Genomic DNA, 23,361 nt, shown 5'->3' with positions numbered 1-23,361 from the left:
AAATATAATACTAAGTATAATTTTTTTTTCGACAATTATTTTAAATTATAGTTGTTTAAAAATACCTGTTTGAAATTGTTCTAGGAATAATTGTAATTGTATTTTCCAATATTTCCAAAATGTATTTCAAGTATTAAAAATGCAGTTTTCTTACTAGTCGTTCTGACGGTTCATATTTAGACACTTTATAATTGTAATTAAATGATTACAGGCTACAATAAATTAGAGACAGAAGATATCGTACTGTCTTTGACATTATCTCAAAATGGGAAAACTGACTGTTAATTAAAATCATCCCGAAATTCCATGCCATTATTATCAGTCATCGGTTAGGCCTTATTTTAATGCAAATTGTATACATAAAACAAACATGAAAACAATTTCACAGTAACTTATTGGTCACGATCAAAATTATATTTTGAAAAAGATTTAAAATCAGCTAACCTTTGGGTTAATTTTCTTGTAACTTAGCACATCTGTTACTATACTAATTAGCATATGATTATTTAAACACAATACTAATTAGTTAATATTATGAATATATATATGTATAAATTAATCCTTTCAACTTCTTCTCAAACCCAACTAATTGTTGTCTACATATTATGATTATTACAATGAAGGTAACGATTTTTAAGGTAACGTTTTTTGGGAAAACTGGATACAAATACATTTTATAATTAAGTACATTTTTCCCAATTTTAACAAAGAAATTATTAATACTGTATAAACGGTAAACACTATAAAACATAAATACAAATAATTTAATGTACAATAAAAATCACATTAATTTTTTTATGGGGTTTTTTCTTGAAAAAAAAATTAAGGCATATTAGGACAACCGTCAACCGAACAGCCCAACTGTTGACATTTTGAAAAATCTGAATCCGCATAGTCACATAGGAATTGCACAAGCGAATGAAGAAATGCGCAAAAGTCGTTCTATTTCAAATAAACGTATTGTTGATATTGGAAGAACAAATTGTCCATGAAACGGTATCAAAATAAAAACACGTCGTTGTAAAAACAATACCTTTTCGGCTCTGCATAGAAGCTGAAATAATACAATCTGTATTTCGTCCACGACCTTTTTTATTATACCGAGTGTTAATGATAATAAAAAAAACAGTTGACAAAAAAAAACACAAACCCGAAAACCCACTGGTCATACGGTTTTATTGTGTTTTTCCATAAACGAATAAACTTAACTTTTTTTCTTGATTTTGAAGGAATTTTTTTTTTAATTTCTGACCCAATAATGTACCTTTTAGGTACAGTTTCTGATCGGTAGACAGAGTTGTGCATCATTCGAATAAAACGTTATTTAAATACTCGTCTAGATAGCACTTTATTCAGTTATTCGAATAATGCCAAATATACTATTTAAATAGTTTGTGAGTCATAGTTTTAAGTAATTACTTTAAAAACATTATTTCGTATAAATATATAATATACTTCACTTACAAAATATACATAACCGGTATATATAGGAAATACATTTTTACTCAAATGAAGTTTCATTAGAAAAAATTGAGAACAAATTATTCGAATAAGAATTTGCACAATACCGTCTGTACTTTTTACATGTGGAAATCGGTATAGCGATTTTGGGAGATTTCTCAGAAACAAAAAATAAATCAAAAATAAACCAACGTCGTTGTAAAAACAATATGATCTCAGCTCTCCGTCGCATGCTCAAACTCAAACTTTTCAAAAACATCCCCCCCCCTCATGGAGCCGTGCTGGGGTTTTTTCAGACTGACCTGTGGGACTCGGCGTCAGCGACATCATCAGGTAACGGACGTTTTGCGTGCCGAAATTGTACATCTTGTTGTACCGTATCGTGTGGTTCTTCTTGTTGGCCTTGTTGATCTCGTGCATGGCGTCGTTGATGGCCCGGTAGTAGCCGCGGACGCCGAAGCTGGTTTTCGGCACCAGCATGCCCACGTTCAACGCCAGCTCGGGCTGACGGCCGTGCACGGTCAACAGTTGTGCGCTCTTGTTGTTGCCGCCATGGCCGCCGCGCCACCGGTTGCCGCCGCCCGTGCCGCCGCCCGCTCGCACCGCGGCCCCGTCCACCGGCCACCAACAGCCGGAAGCGGCGAACGCGGCCACGGCGGCGGCGGCCAGCGCCTGGAAAGCGGCCGGCCACCACATTGGTCGAAACTCGTCGGTCCGGTCGGCGGTTAGCGCGTAGCGCGCGTGACGAGCTACTACTGGACCCGGAACGAATAACCAGTGCCGTTGGCGCGCGATTTCGGCACGACTCTAGCATGCCGTCGCCTTGACGACCGGTGGCGGCGGCGGCTCAGCGATTTTCGTCATGTGAGTGCGCGGGAAGGCAGGGACACGCACCCGACGAATATTCCACCATTACCCATCAACGTCCGAACCGGATGTGTACTCTTTACGTCGACCCTATTCCGCCAACGCGTGCTACTGGCACTTACTCGCGACAATAATATTACTCAACCGCAAGCTCGTCTCGAGTGTTCACCGCCGACACATGATACGTCCGGAAAGTGATCGAATTCTCGTGGGCCACTTTTGTGTTATTTACTTATTTGATCTTCAATGGGTGTATATTACTATAATACAGAATGTCCAAGTCGTATGCGTCCAAGTTAATGATTTTCTATCGAATATTAATTTTTCATATTTATTATGTTTTTTTTAAAAAGCCACATTCATTATTTTTATATTACTTAAACTTAAATTGAAAAAGTCAGCCAAGCAGGGTCGGGGCGTTATATTGTAAAAATGAATTGTTTATCCAATATTCAGGTTTTTTTTTAATTTAACGTAAAACACTAATTTTTTTATAAAATAAAATTACCTGTTTTTTTTTTTTTCGAAAACATTTTTATACAATATGTAAATTTTAACTATATAACAATAAAAAACTACCGAATTGTTACCTTTTTTAGTAGTTTCCATTGAGCTATCAGCTTCCATAATCTTATAAATGATATAATATATATTTACCTAAATAAATTCTTTAAAAAAACAATAATTTTCCGAAAATTATGACTGTTCGGTAACCATTTTTGAATAAACATTTAGAGAGTTATTAGAGTTTCAAATTCAGGATTTGATGTCGAGTGTTTTTGAGTAAGGCAAGCATATAATACTTCACTCAACTCTTTTTCAGTCCTAAATTTGAAATCTTAATAGCTTAGAAAGGTAATTATTCAAAGCTGGTTATCAACCAATCAACATTTTCGGCTTTATTCTTAATTTAAAAAGTTTATTAAATATTTAAGTTACAAACGTTCAAAATGAAAAACTACAAAGTTGTAATTGTTTTAAGAGATATCGAGTGTCTTACGTTAATTGGATTATTACCCTACTTTCAGAAATTTTAAAAGTTTTAGTTTCACACCCCTCTAAGAAAACTTCATATTCTAAGTCTAAAAGTAGAATATAGTTTTCGGTTTTTGAACAATTGCCATTTTTGTTTTTTTATTACTTTTTGGTGTTACACAACAACTCCAAGAACTTTTGGATACTTACTAGTGGCCTACTATATTTTACACTATAATTAGATCAAAAATAACTTGCTGAAAATGCAAAGATGTCGATACGCAACATCTTTCTTTTTATAGTTTGAACGTTGAAAAGTTTTCATAGAAACTGAGGTAGAATTTTAAATTATTATTTACATTTGCTCAATTGGCCACACATTTTACTTCACGCCTGCATACCTTAAATTGAGAATAGCTGATTACGGTTATTTTGTCTTTTGTGCGTGAATTGGCAAATTTATGTACAAATACTTTTTTTTTTATATTTCAGGTTGTTTATATTAATAATTTGAAACTGGTATGATGAATCCATTGTACACAGAGTGAGTGCTCAGCGAAGTGCCTATATATATATATATATAGGCATTATAAATCTCTGGTATTGTCAGGTAGTATTTATTGTTATAATATGGAACAAGTATCATTGTATTATATTTAGCTACCAAGTTTTGGCACAGTGTCGCGACTTCTGTTTACCGGACTGAGGCGTATTTATAATAATATTTTCATACGATATCAAAGCAAATGGAAACAATGAACTTATAACAGTATTGGGCAGAACCGTTCTTTGTATTTTTTTATTTTTATAATATTAGTTAACGACCGAATCCGTTGGGAAATGACAGACGGTGCTTTTCTGTTGTAATACTAATACTGCGTACAGCACGGTATCGACCTGTCAAACGAAACATCTCAAAGGGCCCATAGAACCGTTAAAAACCAAACAAGCTGTGAACTTCCTAAGCATACATAGTATATACATATATACCATGGTGTCAGCCCGAGTCCTTATTAAATCGTTTACTTGAAAATGGCCACATATAGGGGCTGATTCATTTAGAATAAAACTGATTTCTTCTAAAATAATTGTTATTTTGTAGTTTTTTTGAGAGGGAAACCTAAATTGGTGTCACATTACAGAATTCAAATTTTTATACTTTATTTTTTTTCTAAAGCATCGTTAACTTTTAAAACTTTTATGGTGCTGTATGTATTTATTTAATTTTTTTAATTAAAAATCATTTTTCGAAAATGTCGACTGGTCGATAACCATTTTTGTTTCCAGCAAATTATAGTTAATTTTAAAAGTTACCGTTTAAGTTTTATTAGTTAATGCAGTAGAATACTGAAAACGGTAAATAATTAGCACTTTCATAATACTGTAGCTAAAAATAAACTAAATGTTATCAACAAGAAAAACTAATAGCAATAATCGCAATGATTTTAAGAAAGATGAACGCTATAACTAATAATTACTAATTTGCATTAACACTTACGTTATTCCAAAAGTATAAATCAATCGTTCTTACTTCAACATTACGAAATAGTTTCTTACCTGAAAACAAAAATTTCATGTGTGACATATATTTATATTTTTATTAGACCATACAAATAAAAAGACATGTGTAAAATTAACGCAACAACTTTCACTTAAAATTCGAATACTTCCAAAACTTATGATATTTATTTTATGTACACTAAAAATAATTGTATTAACAAAATAATTACAATTTAGGAGTATTTTTTTTTAACTACATTTTTGTTATTTATGTTTTTATTTGTAAATTTCGGAACGTTATCAACTTTTGAAACTCAATTCGCTGAAAATGTCAACTGGTCGATAACTAGTTTAAAATGTATTAATTATATTTTCAGTTGACTTGTTCTTTAAATAACAAATATAGTTTCCGGACAGAGTTTATTAATTGTATGCGTATTTGTCGTGGTTTGTTCGAGCACGTGCCATAATAAATCATTCTTTCAGCAAAATTTAAATATACAGGGTGTTTAATATCATATTTTGGATAGTTACTAACGTTTAAAAGCCACTGTCAGAAACCGGTTATCGACCAGTCAAAATCTTTAGCAAATCATTCATAATTTAGAACGTTAACTGTATTAGTTACCGTTTAAGTTACAAACATTTATTATTTTACACATTTACATTTAAATTTTACAATATTGACCAATAATAACATATATAAAATAATTTCATAAATAAATCTCCCAAATTTGTAATTATTTTATACAGAAACCAAGTATTCTGATTAGACTGTCGTGGAGCACGGTCGTTTGATCTCGCGTGAGTCAATGCGTTTATTATTATTGTTATTGTTATTATTATTGTTATTATTATCATTGTTATCATTGGGCGTAATTTGTTTTATCTCCAATCCGGTCGGTGGTTTTGGTCGACCGAATAGATTGTTTTTGACAATGAAATGCACAGCACGTCGTCCGGTTGTCATTATTAATTACTACACTCCCTTTGCTCTGACTGAATAAAAAGCCAGTCGGAATACAAAAACAAAGTCCCTATTGCTTCTAACACTTTGGTGTTTTTTTTTTTTGTTTTTTAATGGCTGAAAGTGTCTGAAACCGAAACGGTTAACGATCAGAGGATTATCCGAAACCGCAAGTCCGTTAATAGATAGAGGATCGATAATATCCGATTAACGTTTAAACGACTTCCGGTAAGTTCACATTATATTCCATGTACTCGAAACGAAATCATCGAACGACTTACTTAGGCCGTGTCCGAGAATGAAAACAAAAATCCTCACGAATTCCGGTATATATCATTTTTATTGAAGATAAAAAACAACAGCGACTGTACGGTCTCAACGCCAACGGGCGCTTTCCGAAAACTTTCTGAGTGCAATTTATATCCCCCCCCCCCATCCGGGCCGCTTATAGTAGGTATACCCGTAATGATATAGTAAATATTAAATATGGCGTATACACAATAGCTGCGCCCAAGTCGCCTAAAAGTCAGGTACGAAATCGACATAATATTTTATACGAAGTAAAAATATAATATACCATACAAAACGAGCGAAAACACAAAACGTTATGTTTTGGCTTGGGCACAGTACAAAAAAAAAAATCAACCTGGCAAACAGAAACGAAAATTCAGCCTTAAGTGGTTAGTGTTGAGTATGGGGATTGAGAGAAAAGCTTGTATCGTACAGAATGAATCATAAATGTGTGCCGAATCTCAGTCAATGTGTGTCACGTCAGTAATGTACATTTTCAATGGGAAAGTGATGAAACTAGTCAATGTCGACCATTATAATGTCAAAAAGTATTTTTTTCCTTATCAAATGTTTTGTTTGCGACTCACGAATTAGTAGGAACACGGATAAGTCGGGGTTTCGAGAAGTAGGAGGAGAGGTTCACTTGCTAACCCTTCCTGTATATTGTACGTGATGTCAATGGTTACACTTAATCACGTAAGTTTGTTATCGAAGTGTCGATTTCACGCCGATAGTAATTGTATACTAATTACACGGTTAACTGAAATTTGGGATCAAGTGGGACAACCGAACGGTGCTAAGGTAACGGTGCTATTCCAAATACTTATGAACTAATAACAAATACTTCAAACTAATATACACTTGTTTTCTTTTCGATTAATAGAAATAAAATCAGTCTGTTTTTTGACCTAATGTTCGTTTTAATATTAAACCTTTTTCAAATTTAGTTTACTTAATCCCATAAAACTAGATTTTTTTAAATTAAAATCGTTTTCCGACATCATTTAATAAAGAAGTCAACAAATTGTTATATTTTTATAAAATTGAAATCAACCAAAGTCTGTTTTTTAAATACTGCTTATTTAAAACTCCTTAAAAACTACCAGCTTTTTCAATCCCCTTAAATATAAACTGCTTTAAATAATTTTGAAACATGGTGCTGAATGTTTTTATAATATTTACACAAAATGGTAGTATACCAGCCTCTCTTTTAATAATAAGACAAAAATGAAATATTAAAAAAAAAACCTTTATAAATTTTAACTTTAAATTCGTATGTTACAAGATTTGTCTAGGTCTGCTAGCCGGTCGGATTGAATATGAAGTAGGTTAAATTTGGTTTCGGTTTTTAGTTTTACTGAAAAGTCTATATAGTTGTTACAAAAGAAAAAAAAAAAAAAAAAAAATGAAGTATATTAGTTTCCCCAAAAATGTTATACGGGTTATAAAAAACGTCGGTCGTTCTCTCCTGGAAAACTGCTGGAAAACGCCGAGTGAAGTTGTCGGGTGATTTTTTTTTAGGTTTATTTTAGGTTTACTTATATTTCTTTTAGGCCGTTTTAGAGAAAAATATTTTCTTTAAAAAGTCTCGCATTATCTTGCGTCATAATAATAAAATAGATTACACCTATAGCTAAGAGGTAAAAACCGTCAGGCGATAAATTACCACATTAACGTAATTCAGTGTTCCTTTCACTGACACGACACAAGTTCCTCCGCCGTATCTTAATTCTTCTTGGGGTTTTTTTTTGAACAATTATTATTATAATGTAGCTCGTTATGGATAAGACACTCATTTTATATTAAAATAATTATGATTTTGTAGTTTTTCTTTCTAGGAGACATTTTTACATTACTAGACAGTATTACATTTTTTATCATTTTTATCTACAGCTTTGTCGACTTTAATTAAATACATTTACGTTTGAAAAGTCTTTAGAGTTCTGTAAAATACTAAGAAACAGGGTAATACTTATTAATTCTATATTTTTTTGTGTAATAACATAAACAAAAATGTTTTCAAACGATAAAACCGCAAAATTGTAATTATATTCCGAGAAAATGAATGTCTCATCCTTAAGGAACCACCCTGTACATTTAAAATGATAAAGCTAAGAATTTATTACAATAAAGAATAGAAGTCGGTCGAATAAGGATTTCCGTAGAAACGTTGACGTTTTATTATTTTCTACCGCACTAAAATTAAATCCATTGTGAAAGAAATACAAGCGATGTATTATTTCCAACGCAACGTCGCGTCGTGTAAATAAAAATGAACTCTCGAGAATGTCAATCTTGCGGGTCAAAGGAGGATGTCTTCGTAGGAAAATAATAATAAAAAAAAAAATCATATATTTGGAATAGTATAAATAATAATAAAAAAAATATTCCAAACGTCCGATGGTAAGAATAACGACCGGCCGAAATTATCACGAGATTAATCCACTGTCAGCGAAATAAGAGACAAATTACTGCTTTGGACCAAAGCCTGCGGTTTGTTTGTTTTTTTTTAAATGGATATTATTTTACATTTTTTTTTTTTAGGGTAAATGGGTTTGTGTGTTGTGTAATAATTTTCACTTCACCGCCTGGAGATTCTAATGTTCACAATAATTACATGGGAACTCTATACACGCCATTATTATTAAATAAATAAACATATATATATATATATATATTCTATTAAATAATAAATATTATATATTTACTATAAATAAGTAAATATAACATTATACAACAATTATTGTACAACAATAAAATGTTCTGGTTATTGTTAACAGACCTAACAACACTCTATTGCAAAGCTACATAAATTTTTAAGTTAGCATCCGAGCTTCACGGCCGTTGCCAGAGATAAAAAAAAAGAAGAAGAAATACGACTCTGTTTCCGTTAAACGAGTAGCTTTTGCCGTTTGTTTTTTTATGTTTTACTTTAATTATTTTTCGAGCACGACCCGAATTCGGGTTTTAAATGTGGCAAACAACGCGGTGTTGAGTACGTCATGTTGTCTGAAAGGAAACTTTTGTTGCACGCCCCGACGGTTCTGCCGGGTAAAATATAATTTTTGTGCACTCCAAAGGCACAAATCTTAATTTTGCACACACCGTATAAATAAATTATGCCATTACCGTCTGATTTAGGTTACCTGTGGGACGTTGTTTTGGCGACACTCGCACAAAAACCGGGTAATTACTTTTGTTTTAGTTTTTACCCTTGCTGATAACAACTGTCAATGTCCGGGGGTTTCGCAAGGCACATTGTTTGCGTTGTCGGACACCAAAGAAAGTAGTGCATGGCCAAGGAAATCAAATCGAAACCTCACCTAACCTAAACCGACCAGTGCCTTTGTCTACGAATACTATATCAAATAACATACGCGTTAGGTCTTAGTAATTCAGTTTCTTCGAAAACCTTTGAAGTTTCCACAGGAGGAAAAATGTACACTAATTTGTTCGTAAAATTATTAAATTTATGCTCACACAATATGATATGAAAATATAATGACAGTTATTAGAAAAATTTTATCAATTTCAATGAAGCATTTTGACAATAGTTGTTTGATCGCGTCAAGCTGGTGTATGTTATAAACAACGGCTGTCAACTTTTCATTGATACGGTATAAAGACTATGGACGATAGAAAATTGAAAAAGATTTATATATATATATATATATCTACAATATACATGTTTATATTATGTAAGCGACCAATAGAATAACTGGCAAAGGAAACAGTTGTGAGGGCATTCATTCAATTGAATAACGTTAAGAAAATTTCAGAAAAAAACAATTCCCCTTCATTAAGGTTACCCTTCGAGATTCAAAGTAATTCAAAGACTCGGAACACATTTGGAAACGTTCAATTACTGAACGAATCAACGTCAAAAACGGTACTGTTGGACTTAATCGATTTTGCAGACTTTATTTTCTATTTTATAATTCACGAGGGACCTAGGCCGCTTTTTATAAAACAATAAAATGAAAACAAGCCAACATAGTAAAAAAAAATGTAGATACAAATGTACACAAAAGTAATTACGTTAAAACGAGGTAAACAAATGAACGCAATTTTTCAATTACCAATAATATGCTGAAAATTTGACCGGTCGATATCCATTTTTAGATAATTGTTTTTTACGTTACCGAAGCGTACAAACAAATATATAAATGTTTACAAAAAGTAATATCGCAATGATTTTCCGATAAATTGATCACTCTGTAGAATTTACAACATTCTACATAGCTTCCGTCTGTTTTGGCTAACAATATATATTATTAATCTACCGCGATAATAACTGGAGCGATTTAATTAAAGTATAACGCGGCGACTTGTATAGGCAAAACAGGTACTAGGATGAATACGGTATTCGACGTGGGTCGTTCACGTTTTCGGACCGGCGCAAAAAAGTAAAAATTATTATTACACTAATACAATATGTCTACCGTACGTGTGTATCAAGTGACTCTCACGTGGTAATGTCAATGTGAACCGAAATTCCTTGTCCGGCTATTAATTAAGAGCCGGGTCGTAATCGCACCGGTCGAGTTCAACGCACCTTGATTTCTTGTTTAACCTTATGATTATAGCACAAACTATTAGGACACACTGTGAGTTGTATGTTAGCTATTAATTTTCGAGTACAAAAGCTACGGTTCGCTTGTGCCTCGATTAGCAGTGAAGTAGATTCGGGTTACTGAAAAAAATGAAAAAATCGTGTCACCGACGCGGTTAAATAATTTTATATTTTAATCGTAACCGATTTTTCATCTAGCTGGAACAACGACAAACGTGTCGATTACGGATGAGTGACAATGAACTGGAAGGGGTGCTCATAATCAGCCGACCAGATTATACGATTGGCCTAAATGGGGTGGATTTGATAAGGGTTGATCGTCTGTCTATAACAATTTGTTGCCGTTGTTTCTCGTAATATATTGTAATTCAGAACATACAAAAACTATTTTTCAGATACCTGTTTACTGTTGATTCATTCTCACACAACAACCTAGAAATAAACTACGAATTTTCCTTTTTTTGGTATTTACTTAATAAAAAAAAAACTTGACTGCAGGTTTTCAAGAAAACAGTGTACATTATAGCCCCGCTCTAGATCTACCTACAGTCTTATTTTCAAACCTTAAGCCCTAAGACTACACCTAACAAAGCGAAATAAAGAACCGTTTTTCTTTCCATCCCGTCTGGGATACATTAGATTTAGATAATATTTCCCTGCCCAAAACTGACCACTCCGTCAGGCGTCCGGCAAGCAATCACCAGTAAATCTATGTTAGAAAATGTTCAATGTTTACATGTTAAGACGTGTTAACCATTGAGCATAATAGAACATGGAACTATATTATTTTAAGATATTGTTAAATTTATTTCACTCTCATACAGGATTGTAAGAAAATCAAATTTTTAACATCAGTTTCAAATGATTGTACGATAAAACGTCGATGGTGTGTTATTTGATAACGGTTAGTTCGTATCTAAAACAATAAAGTACTGTATTATTTAATCTATAATATAAATAAAACAGTACAGTATGTTTTTAATTCAAGTGTAATTATTATATAAATATATTATTATATAATAATTTCAAAATGTTCTGACAATATCAAATAACTCAATGTATAATATGCGTAAAGCATTAAAGTCCCTTTTAACAATATATCCAACAAAACTTTCTTAATTATTGAAAAACAAAACAATTTGTTTATATTATAATTATATTTATTTCAGTTAGATTAGTGTTAATATTATTAAATTCTTATTTTATATAACATTTTTTCGAAGTTATTGTTAAAACTTAGACTTGCTTAAAATGTTTTTTTTTTACTCGGCGAACCTTTTTACCCGGTAAATTTATTTTGGACATATTATATGACGAACTTATTGGGTTCAGTTTATGCTCTCTATCAAAGCCAGTTGTATATTTTTTTATTAATACAACGTATTTTTATGATGTTTTATATTTAGCAATTTTGTTTTGGCTCTACGGGTCGAAAACAATTAAAAACGGAATAATATTATATTCCTGGAAAATATAGGAATACAAATCACCTGTGAGCTTTGCGGTGTTCCCACGGGACGACGGGCCAGAAGAATTATGTAAAACAGTGTTTTATTTTTCTTTAGTTTAGACATTTCTCGTTCATGTTCGGTTTCGGTATTACCGTTGGTAGTTTTCAGAGAACTTTTTTTTTTATTTACATTCCTACACAAGTGCAATCCGGCAATACACAGGCCTCGGTCGCAGTTTCCGAGTTTAAATTTAATAATATTACATACATTTTCAAATAAACGGATCACATGCAGTTATATACTCACAAGAATAACATTCAATTTGTTATACACTCTGGACAGTGACGGAAAGTTAGTGATTTGTTTGTTTTTACTTTGACTGCTGATATTTTTTCTATTTAAAGACCACCAGCCGCTCAAATCCGTTTTTAGTTTTTACTGAATAAAAAAAAAAGGAGGAGAGGTTTTGTTTTAAACGGCTTTTGCTTACCCACTCGGGCATTCAGCCATTCGAATATGGCCAGCATCTAGTATAATATGTATAGGAGTATAGTTGACAGGTGAAAACCAAGTTATTTATACCTGGCCCGAATGAATTCGAAAATTAATCGTTCTCTTTTGTTGTCATCGTTTGTTCATCGAATAAAATCTATTATTCGCTATACATTAAAAAAAGAAGAAAAAAAAAGGTTGTGAATGTCTATTTTTTTGTTAAACGTTTTTATAACTAACAGAACAATCACACGTTATTGATGATTTCTATGATTAATTAAAAATATAAACTAGAATAGGTCGGCTTCGCTGAACAGAGCAAATTAAATTTATGCTTTTTTTTTACTGTGTGTTTTCAAACGTTTGTAACCGTGGTCAAAGGTATAGAATATTATATGAGTAAGCTGCAAAACCAGAGAAATAGATGGAAATTTTTTAGTGGTATAGGCATTATTTGCGTATCTCTTTATTTGTACTTAAAAACATATACGTGATTGGCTATGAGTCTTTATTTTGTGTTTAGAAAACATTTCACCGAGGACCGAACGATTGACTGTTCATTCATATTTTCTCCATTACTTATTTTATTCGGAATTTTTCATAAAACCAGAAACCGTAACAAGAATAACAAAATATATAATAGTATATCATACTTTGTGTTTCTAATATTATTGTGTTTATGCAAATTCAAAGCAATAATAGCACTTTTTGTTATAGTTTTTTGCTATCGGTAAGGCTATGCGCATTTGCATTTATATTCGATTAACGTTAAACACAAGAGTGCAAGCATATTAGGTAATATGCGTGTATACCGTTATGGTGTCATAATTTGTTGGGTCGTATAAAGGATCCGCAATCTAATGATAGTAAACAAATAAAACTGTAAATTCAATCAAAATTCGATATTTTTAAACAGCCGCGGTCAAGTCAGCTCAAAAAGCGATTTCCTAAAAAAATATAAGAAAAGCATTCAATATTATATTATGTGTTTGAAGTAGAATTATTTTCGTAAGTAATCAAAAATTAGACTAATTAGTAATCACATTTAACTCAAAAACGACTGAATAAACTCAAAAGATTTGGGATTTAAAAACATTATAGTGAAGTCTATCTCGAGTGTGATTTAAAAGTATAACCGTTGTCTATTTTACATTATGTTATTATACGTTTTAATTTTTTTAATTTTTACAAACAATTTAATTATATTTATGAACGAATTACAGCATCTTTACCGTTCTATGTATAGATTTTCGCGAAAAAAAAAACAAATTGGAATAGGTAATACAAGGTGTTGGTAAAATAGTCTTCAAAAAAAAAAGTACAAGGCTAAATGAAATAAATAACGTTACACAGTCTGCTGAATTGGAACGTTGCTGCACTTCAGTTTGCGTATTGTTTTCTCCTGATACAAAACGAGTGTCTAAATATAATTTTGAACTTTTCCCAGTCGAACTAAACGCATCATGATAATATAATATTTATATTGGCACGGGCAAAATCACCGAAACGGAACCGTCCTTTATTTCACTGATACCGCGGTTAAGGGTACAGTTTCATGATTGACTCGCAGTCCAAAAAATATATTGTTTATGTCTGATTTGAACTTTACATTCAAATGGATTTTACTTAATCAAATATTATGTACACATATTGTTGTCTACGAAAAGAGATAAAATCAGTGCCAACTATTCTGTTATGTTAACGGTCGACAGTCAAGGCAAAGTTTGTTAACAAGTCTCAAAAAAAAAATTGGTTTTTTCTACCAAAAACATTATACACTCCGTGTACAAACCGTGTATGTTAGTTTTAACATGATAATGTTTGTATTGTGTCAACCAAACAAATTGGTGAGACTAAATGCAATGTTTTTTCGTTACTCATTTACTCGGTCATTCGATATTTAACCTAGGCTTGTCTACTCGTTTACTCTATTTCTGCGGCCCCAGAGATTACCTATTTTTATGAAATTGAGATAAGTCTGGGGCATCTTGTTGAAATACATGTTGCTTAAAAGCAAGTAAGTATAAAACTCAATAGTTCTTTAAAAGAAGAGACTATTGGCTCAATTTCACAAAAATCGACTGTTTTTTTTATGAAAAAATATTAGATATTCCATTCGGAAATTCTGTAAAAAAAAATGACCGTATTTCACGGGGAAAAAATGAGTAGAAATTTTATTCACAAAGAATAAAACAGCTAAATCGTGTGACAATATAATTTCTTAGATAAAGTTATATTGAGACAAATTGCTTGAACAAAATATGCAATTATACGAACAGAGTTTTCGAAAAAAGTTTTATTGAGATTTATGGATTTCAACAGCTTAATAATACATAAATCATCTAAAAAAAAAAAATTACAACGTACTCTCAAGTTTAATACACTTTGTGATTTGTAATAGTTTCTACTTATTGAACAGTAGTTGAAATAATTTAATATACACAGAAGGCTGATAAAAATAAGTCGTGTTTTAAAAAAAAAGTTAAACATATTTCAAGCTTCTACTGCACTGATACATTTTTGTGAACGCAGAACTTATGTAGTGAGTAATAAGTACACTACACCCGATGTGGATATCAAATAGTTATAAAACATGTCGGAAAGTACTTCAGACGGTTCGGATTTCATTTAAAAATTTTAACTTTAAAAGGCGTGGCAATTCGGCGGCGAATGATATAATATATTTGATTAAAAATACTTCGAAGTTTGTCGAATTCAATTTGAGTTCAAAAACTTTCCGAAATAATAATAAAATCATCATACATGAAACTCGGTCTGAGTAATTGATTTTAGTTTGAAAACTATTATTCGTTACCAAAAATTTGTAGTTGTTTTTTAAACTATAATCTTAGTAGTAGTTTGATATTATAATACAAAGTGATTGGTTTACTATAACCCCAAGTCAAATATCTTTTAAGATATTTTACTTGTTTTAATTATTCTTATTCATATCTTTATAGGTTTAAAGAAGCCAAAATTTTATATATTTTTCGAAAAAAATATACCACCTCCCTCATGTGTAAAAACCTTGTAAACTTTTAATAGTAACGTATATATTTTATGATCTTCTAGTTATCTAACCTTATAGTTTAAAATATTACTTATACACTTTAATAATTTTATAAATAATTGTACAAAACTGGTTATCGACAAGTCAAAATTTTCAACAAATTATTCTTAAATAAAAAAGGTTTTTTTTTATAATATCAGACTCTCGCAATAATTTATTAATAATATTATTATTGTTAACAGTAACAATTATAATTGGTTTTATTGTGCAATTTTTAGCTTTAACGCGATTTTTAATATGTATAATTTTCTGTTAAATATAAAACTGTAAAAACATCCTTGACCTTAAAGGTACCAATACACAGTCAATAATATTGTCAAAATCGAATATTGATTGTGCTTGGGTGAGGCCACGCAATAACTGTGTTTTCTACAGATTGTAAATAATTGTAATTGGATTCGATTAAAATACTTTTGAGTAAACACTTAATGTTTGTAACATGCCCGTATGTACTGCTCGATGATCAAAATTAATTGTACGATTATAATAAACGGATGTCGAGTGATTGGAAACCCTTTAAGGGAAAAGAGAAGTGGTTCCAGTTAAAAATAAACCGTATACAAATTGTAATGCAACAGACAAACACAACAGAAAACGTCACAATGTTTAATGAGAATAATTTATTAATAGCTGCGGTTTTTTCAATATCAATTTATATTTATTTTTGTCAATCAAAACCAACGTTGACGGATTAGTATTGTTAAATCGAGGCGATGGATTGGATTTGGTGTATTTATCTCTTTAATTTACATTTTCGCCGGTCAATCCGGAGAAAATATATTTTTACCGCGACAAAAATTGTTGGTTTTGAGATTGATATTTTATTTTGTTTACTTTAATGTTTTTTAAGTGCTTATTTCGATGATTTTAAGAAGTCCCAAACGCTGATCATCACTTTGATGATATTGAATTTTTTTTAAATTTTTTTTCGGTCAACTGCGTTGTCGGTTTAGATAATGTTTTCACGTGTAACCAAAGGATTTTGTCCTAATACGTTCTCACGGGTAAGCCGAGGCCATTATTGTCAGCGTAATATGATAATCGAACCTTTGCAATTATGTTTGTCGTATGAATTTCAACCGACGCCGCTGACGTTTGCTGTCAAACGCATTTAGCTCAAAACCAATCGTTTAAGGACACCTTGCCGTCAACACCGATAGCACTTTAGTCCTTCTTACGTGGTGTACGGTACCAGGCGCAATTTTAACCATGAATGTTCGATAAATATTGAAAAATAATCAGAGCCTATTTCGAAAACACAGAAGTATGTGTTTTTAGAAATGTTCTGGTGTATTCACGTATCGCTAATTATCTAATTGTCCATTTTTATTCATTTTTTAATTTTCTTATCCTTAACGAATCACCCTGTATGCACAATATAGTTTTAACCTAAAATCTAAATTGGAATTGTGCCAAACGTTTTCCCTCTCACTCTCGCCAAAATTTACATTGTTTCACGGATAGGATGCTTGCGGAATAATTCAAAACTAACAAATGTTTGAACATTATTATTGTTTTCAATAAAAAATAATATTTCAAATCATATCATTCAACATAAAATTATAATATCATTTGCATTAATATAAATATTTTACCTAATAACAAATTATTCCCATAGCCAATTTCACCTATACCATTTACCGTTTTATACGCGTTGTTTTATTTGAATTTAAACTATCATTACAATTATAACAGTTTAAAGCATACTTTATTTCAACATCTTGATTACTACAAGAAACACAAGGGCGAGTAGTTAGCTACGACTCAGTCACTACTTTTTTAATACTTTTATAAGTTAACAGCTTAAATTTGATATAATATCTTTTAACAATTTATCCACATCCTTTTTATGTGAAAACCCCTATGAACTTAAGATTTTTACATGGTAACGTATGTATTTCGTTAAATTTTTAAATTAAGAATAACTTGTTTGAAAATGTTGACTGATAACCAGAAACTTTTATGGTTATTATAGTAAATAATTCACACTCCATCCTTCCTCCCGTTTTAGTTTTGAAACTCTCATAATATCTAAAGTTACTGCTAAAAACTAGTTATAGACCAGTGAATTCTTATTTAAAATAGTTACAATATATCCAAATTGGGTAAATTATTAGCCGCAAAAGTATAAAAAAGAATATTGTTAAAAAATCGAATATCTTTTAAGATAATTTATTATCGTTGTTCTTATTAGAAATCTCTTATTTCAGTATCATATAGTTTTTAAGTGGCACTTATGCCCCGTCTAAATTTTACCAAGATAAGATCAAGGTGAGTTCCGAGTAGTTAATATAAAATCCGGCCGGTGTACCGTGAAACTGCATCGGGTGAACGCTTTAACAAAAAGTTTCAGGTTCTCGTTCGAGTTGTATATTTTATAGCTTGAAGAATTTTAATTAACGCTGAATTAACGTAGTCGAGTTTAAGTTTCGCTATTTCTATGCGGAAAATGCATGCCCGCATTTACATTAATTATCCGACAAGTTTTACTAACAAACTTTTCTTTCATATCTATTAACTATTAATTTGTTCCAAAAAAATTTCGATTATTTTTATTTTCCGTTGCTCCGTCACGGTTAATAATGTTTTTTTTTTTAATTAGTATACAATATTATTATACTTAAGCTATTGTTATAAACAAAAGCTTTTACACGAAACTAATTACTAATGTTTTTCGTTGTATAGCTATAACGTCTTACATACAGAATGAGAGTACATACTATATTTAGCAAAATATTGATAACTAAACTGGCTACTTTATATGGCAAAGTAGGTAAAATTGTATCATCGGTATTTTACAAATATGTAGAAATAGTGTGAATTAAGACCCTTACTGTCTCGGACCGTAGACAATATTCAACATATTTTATTCAAATGCACGCGAAACGTTGCTTAAAAGTATACTCCGTGGGTTATTTATACAAAATATATTTTACTTCTTCGAGCGGAAATATGCAGTGTTACCAAGTGTGTTGGTATGTTTTATACATTGAGTTAGGAATGATTGAACATAAGAGAGTATCGATTAATACTAGTTGTTCGAAAACATACACCATTCGGTCGAATGAGTTTGTATAATATACTGTTGGAGCGTTTTAGCTTAGATGTTACCTGAGAAAGTATTGTTTTCACAAATATGTGTATTCGAACGACGGTATTTTCGGTGCGTTAAGACTTTTTTTTTCTTAAAACAGTCGAATTATTCGAAATTTGTATGGAATATTCTTTGAATTGTTTATCGATAGTGCTGTTTGCACTATCGATAAACTCGACAAGCCAAAAATATATTAAACAACTTTTTCCTTAAAAGAGGTGCACTTTTTCTTTGTTTCGCTTTTCTAAGTGTACTTTTTTAAGGGCTATAGTTTACTTACAAATTTGCAGCCAAACTTAAACAAAAATGAAAATCGCGCTTTGGCCGTTGTAAATGTCTACAATGCGTTTATTTACCGCTTTGATTTTATTGATTTCAGCTACAACAACTTCTGTGACTTCATGTGTTCTGGCTTTTTGTGTAGGTTTTCTACTTTTAAACGCACGCCACGTTCCAATATGATATTTTGCGACGGCAGAAAAAAAAAATTGAAGTAGATTATGTCTTGCGTATGATATTAGCGGATAAGCTTTGTGAGGACGATGCGAAGACATTACGTTATAAGGCACAAATCGCGCACGGGTAATGAAAGCTCTGCCGGGGAAATTGGATTTGGTTTTCGCCAAAAGAGCAATCTTGTAGGAATTTGCGGTGCATCCGTGGATGATAAAAGTATTTCGATTCAGTGGGTACCGTGATCATGTCGTCAGAAAATCAACCGGAATGAAATCTCTCGGCGGAGCATCGGAATTGTTATAGACTTATTTTTCCTCTTGTTAAATAACCGCGGCCAACCGAATCCTTCTCGGAATCGTAATCAAAACTATAACAGCTGTCGTTTATGTTATATTTTCCATTTTCGCCTGAATCGTAAAATATCAATCAAAAGGCTTAGAACAACAACCAGATAAATCCACATTTAAACATTTTCCAAGACGATTCAAATAAAACGTTTTATCTCGTTTATTTTATTGCTAGAAAAATATGCATTTTCGATATCTACATGTATGTGAGTAACAATCCGATTTTAATGTTTGTTGCACTAAAATGGGAACACCGCACCGTCTGCAGAAATATTTCTCTGTGATACAAATGGATTTATCAGGTTTTTGTTTCAAGCCCCGCAATTGTTATTACTTAAAGTTTTCGATTAGTTTGGAAATAGGTTTCCATAGTGTTTAAACGGCCCCGGTTCAGAACTTATCAGACACCCTGTTGATTTTAACTTTATATAAAGTTCGATTGATTATGGCACGTGCCTACGATTAAAGTTCATTAACTCGGTTTGGAATAAACAACCTTGATGGTTAAAGTGCAAGTTAAATTTAGAATTAATTGTATAAATGTGAAAAAACTAGTTTTTTTATAAAAATTAAAAAATGTTTTAATTAAAAAAAAAATTATGTAATCAGTGTTTTGTATTTTATTTTAAATAAAATACAAATTGATGGCTTTTAACAAATGTAAACTATGTAGTAAAAAGTTATACGAGGAAATAACTAAATAGAAACCCAACAGTGTAGCTGATATAAGTACTGTGGTATTTTTTATTCTAACACGGCGGATTAGATATGTAATTGCTACATCAGTGTGAAGAGAGTACACCAATTGGTCCATTTAACAGTTTCTTTTTAAAAACAATTTTTTTATATATTATACAATTTATAAAATTACCATTTTTACTATTTTACAGAACGCTATCAACCTAAATATACGTACATTGAATGGTAAAATTTAAAAAAAAAACTTTTAAATTCATTAATACTTCTAATACAAACTGCGGCTTCGACTAGACGCGTTTACTTTTCCCTTATTTTTTCCTCTCATTTAAAACACAAAAACGTATTTGGCGGAAAAACTTTAATTTTTTTTTTGTGTCATTTGTAAACGCTAAAAATGTATGAACTATTTGTAATCAGGCATTTCTTCGTTTGCTAACAACTGCCGCGTTTGGCTTTAGTACATCTTTGGCATACAATCGAATATTAAGCCTTCACAGACCACATTCAAATTATTTTATTTCAACATAATATTTGATACGGAGTCGATGGAATATGTTTACATCTGTAAGGCTTTATCAATAATTTTGTACGATTGGGGTTTCCGTTATACTATACAGACCGTGCTTACATACTTATTGCTTTGAAATATCTACACATCATATTTGTATTACCGTATTCTATTTGTGTTCACCATTCAGTACCGAATTTCAATTATCCTACCGCTTTTGGCGATATGCAACAATGGGACTATTTTCGAACTTATTTCGAGTAATCTTTCAATATATGCTACATGGTATTCTTACCTGTTTTGAATATCCCAACGATAAAAATTGAAAATTCTGCATTGGAACGAGTATTTTACATTATTGAACAATAAAGTGACAAACAGTATATTATTATATCGCGTTTTTTCTTTCATATTATATTACATTTAAGATACAATATTTTCTCATACATAAAAAAAATTTAACTTGTTTTATATTTTGACAATATTTTACTGAATAATACTGAAATGTTGTCACATTATACAAAACATTTATAACGTATGACTTTCAAATAATTATATTAAAAACAGTTTTCAGTTTTATACAAATATAATGTAGTCGAGCTATTTGTTACACGGTACACATTATTACTACATTGATGGAGTACATAATTAATTGACCTTTATTGTATCTTCGTTGATATAAATAGGTTTAACAACGATATTTGATATTCGCCAACCATACACGTGCCAAAGTACTGAAACATATATTTTAGAGCAGCTCATCCTCGATTAAGTTTAATTATACATCAACGTAACTCAAACTCTACTTCGTTTAGGTAAGTGGTAACATAGAAAAAAAAAGTTGCTTACATCGAAATTGCCCACCTCTTAGCTGCTGCACACTTAAATAATAACTAAATAACTTTAAAAGACTTTTAAAATTAACAAATTTAATAAAATTGATTAAATAGCCATGCCACATTAAATTAATTAAAAATCTTAAAACAATCTTTCATTTTAAATCTGTCTTATGTACAGGGCAATTTTTTTATTAAAGTATTAACCTAATTATCTACCGGGAGTTGTAATTTTGATAATAAAAGTAAATAATATAAGTTGTGTAAGATGCAATAAAAAATCTAACTGTTTTACAGTCATCTAATTGAGGATAACAAATTATATATATTCGTTTCACAAAAAAAAATGAATGATGTTTTGAGTTCACCATCATTGAATGTTTTAATATGAAAATTATGATACAGTACTATACATTGTGTAAAAATATACAATATATAGCTGTAGTAAACATTTATTTCTATCGCAAAAAAATGGAAATTGAACGTTACAACCAATACAAACCGAATGGTTAACATTCTTTGAAGCGGTTCACATACACATACATACCGGTCTGGGACTGAAAGCACTTAAGTTTACACAATGTATAAAGATATTAGCACCATATAGAGCACTTTGGAGAGCAATTGAGCACGTTATCTCCGAACAAACCATAATATATAGCAAATATACTGAAATCGGTCTACCAGGAATAGGTTCGACCATTAGCGGTAAAATTAAATTAAAGCGCCAAAAAAACTTTTAGTGTTATTTTTTAAATGTTATAAAGTAACAAAAATTATTATATTTGAGCAATAATATTTTACATAAATAATATTTTTTTTTATTTAAAATTATATATTTCTAATAAAAATCCATTTATTTATTTGTATGGTTTGTCGTTACATGCAATATACAGTATATAGTAATGATAATGGATAACACATAAATCCATAAAAAATATCTTTGGCTAAAAATATTTTTTTAAACGTAAATTAACATTTTCACATATTTTTGAAAACATTTTTTATCGTATGAGAAACAACAGAAATATGAATACTTACAAACAAATGTGTGACTAACATACTTCTTGAAAAATGTAATGTTTTATAATAATGCTCGTAATATTTGTAATATTGACACGTTATTATTTTGAAAGGAGATAATCAAATATATTGTTTTAGAGCATTATAGACCATCAATGGCCAAGGCCCTTTGCTGCTAATACTATATTCTTTCACTCTCCTAAGAATGGTATAGGTCTTCATGCCAATCTGGTCTTAACACCATTATGTCTTTTTTGACCACGACTAACCACCGTTGTCACTATCAACACTATATAAGTGCATATGATTGCCCATAATTTAATACTATTTATACAAATCTAAAGCTCATGGCAACATGACAAATTTAAGTATTTCATAATTTTACAACTATGTTTTTTTTAAAAAAAAGCTATAAATCATAATCTCCTATTTATTTGAGGCTTCAAACCTTTCTATTTATTAAAAAATATTATAATACTCATTAGAGTAAACTACAGTAAATTATACAACTGCATTTGGTAGTGGGAATAAAATCCAATATCCAATACAATTGTTGATTGTATAACACGTATTATATCCCATCAAAAACGAGAAGCGTTGTTTCAACAATAGCTTTAAAAAAATTGTTGTTATCTAGTCTAAATAAATAAGACTTTTGACAACGTCGACGGGTTGAATTAAATATAAATAATAAACAATAAGTAATCGAAATTTGTTTTACTTGTGTGGAAGTTTTTTTAAACATAAATAT

General features: G+C 30.9%; 1 protein-coding gene across 2 annotated transcripts in view; it reads right to left on the bottom strand.

Annotated features, from left to right (window-relative positions):
• Window positions 1-23,361, bottom strand: part of LOC126847402 (glutamate receptor ionotropic, NMDA 2B) — a 207,444-nt gene that overhangs the window by 46,957 nt on the left and 137,126 nt on the right. Inside the window, exon 1 of one of the 2 annotated variants that reach the window (XM_050587598.1) lies at window positions 1,764-1,997. The exons of the other annotated variant lie outside the window; for it this stretch is intronic. Coding sequence (XP_050443555.1) covers window positions 1,764-1,941 — 178 coding nt within the window. The 5' untranslated portion in view covers window positions 1,942-1,997. Of the gene's footprint in view, window positions 1-1,763; window positions 1,998-23,361 lie in introns of those variants that run through there. 2 annotated transcript variants of the gene reach the window in all.

The sequence above is a fragment of the Adelges cooleyi genome, unplaced genomic scaffold (assembly GCF_023614345.1).
Source record: "Adelges cooleyi isolate 19-005CV unplaced genomic scaffold, UGA_ACOO_1.1 ACOO_flye_CR_arks_rails_tigmint_CR_PRNA_108, whole genome shotgun sequence".
Taxonomy (NCBI): Eukaryota; Metazoa; Arthropoda; class Insecta; order Hemiptera; family Adelgidae; genus Adelges; species Adelges cooleyi.
This window is presented reverse-complemented; position numbering and strand designations above follow the sequence as displayed.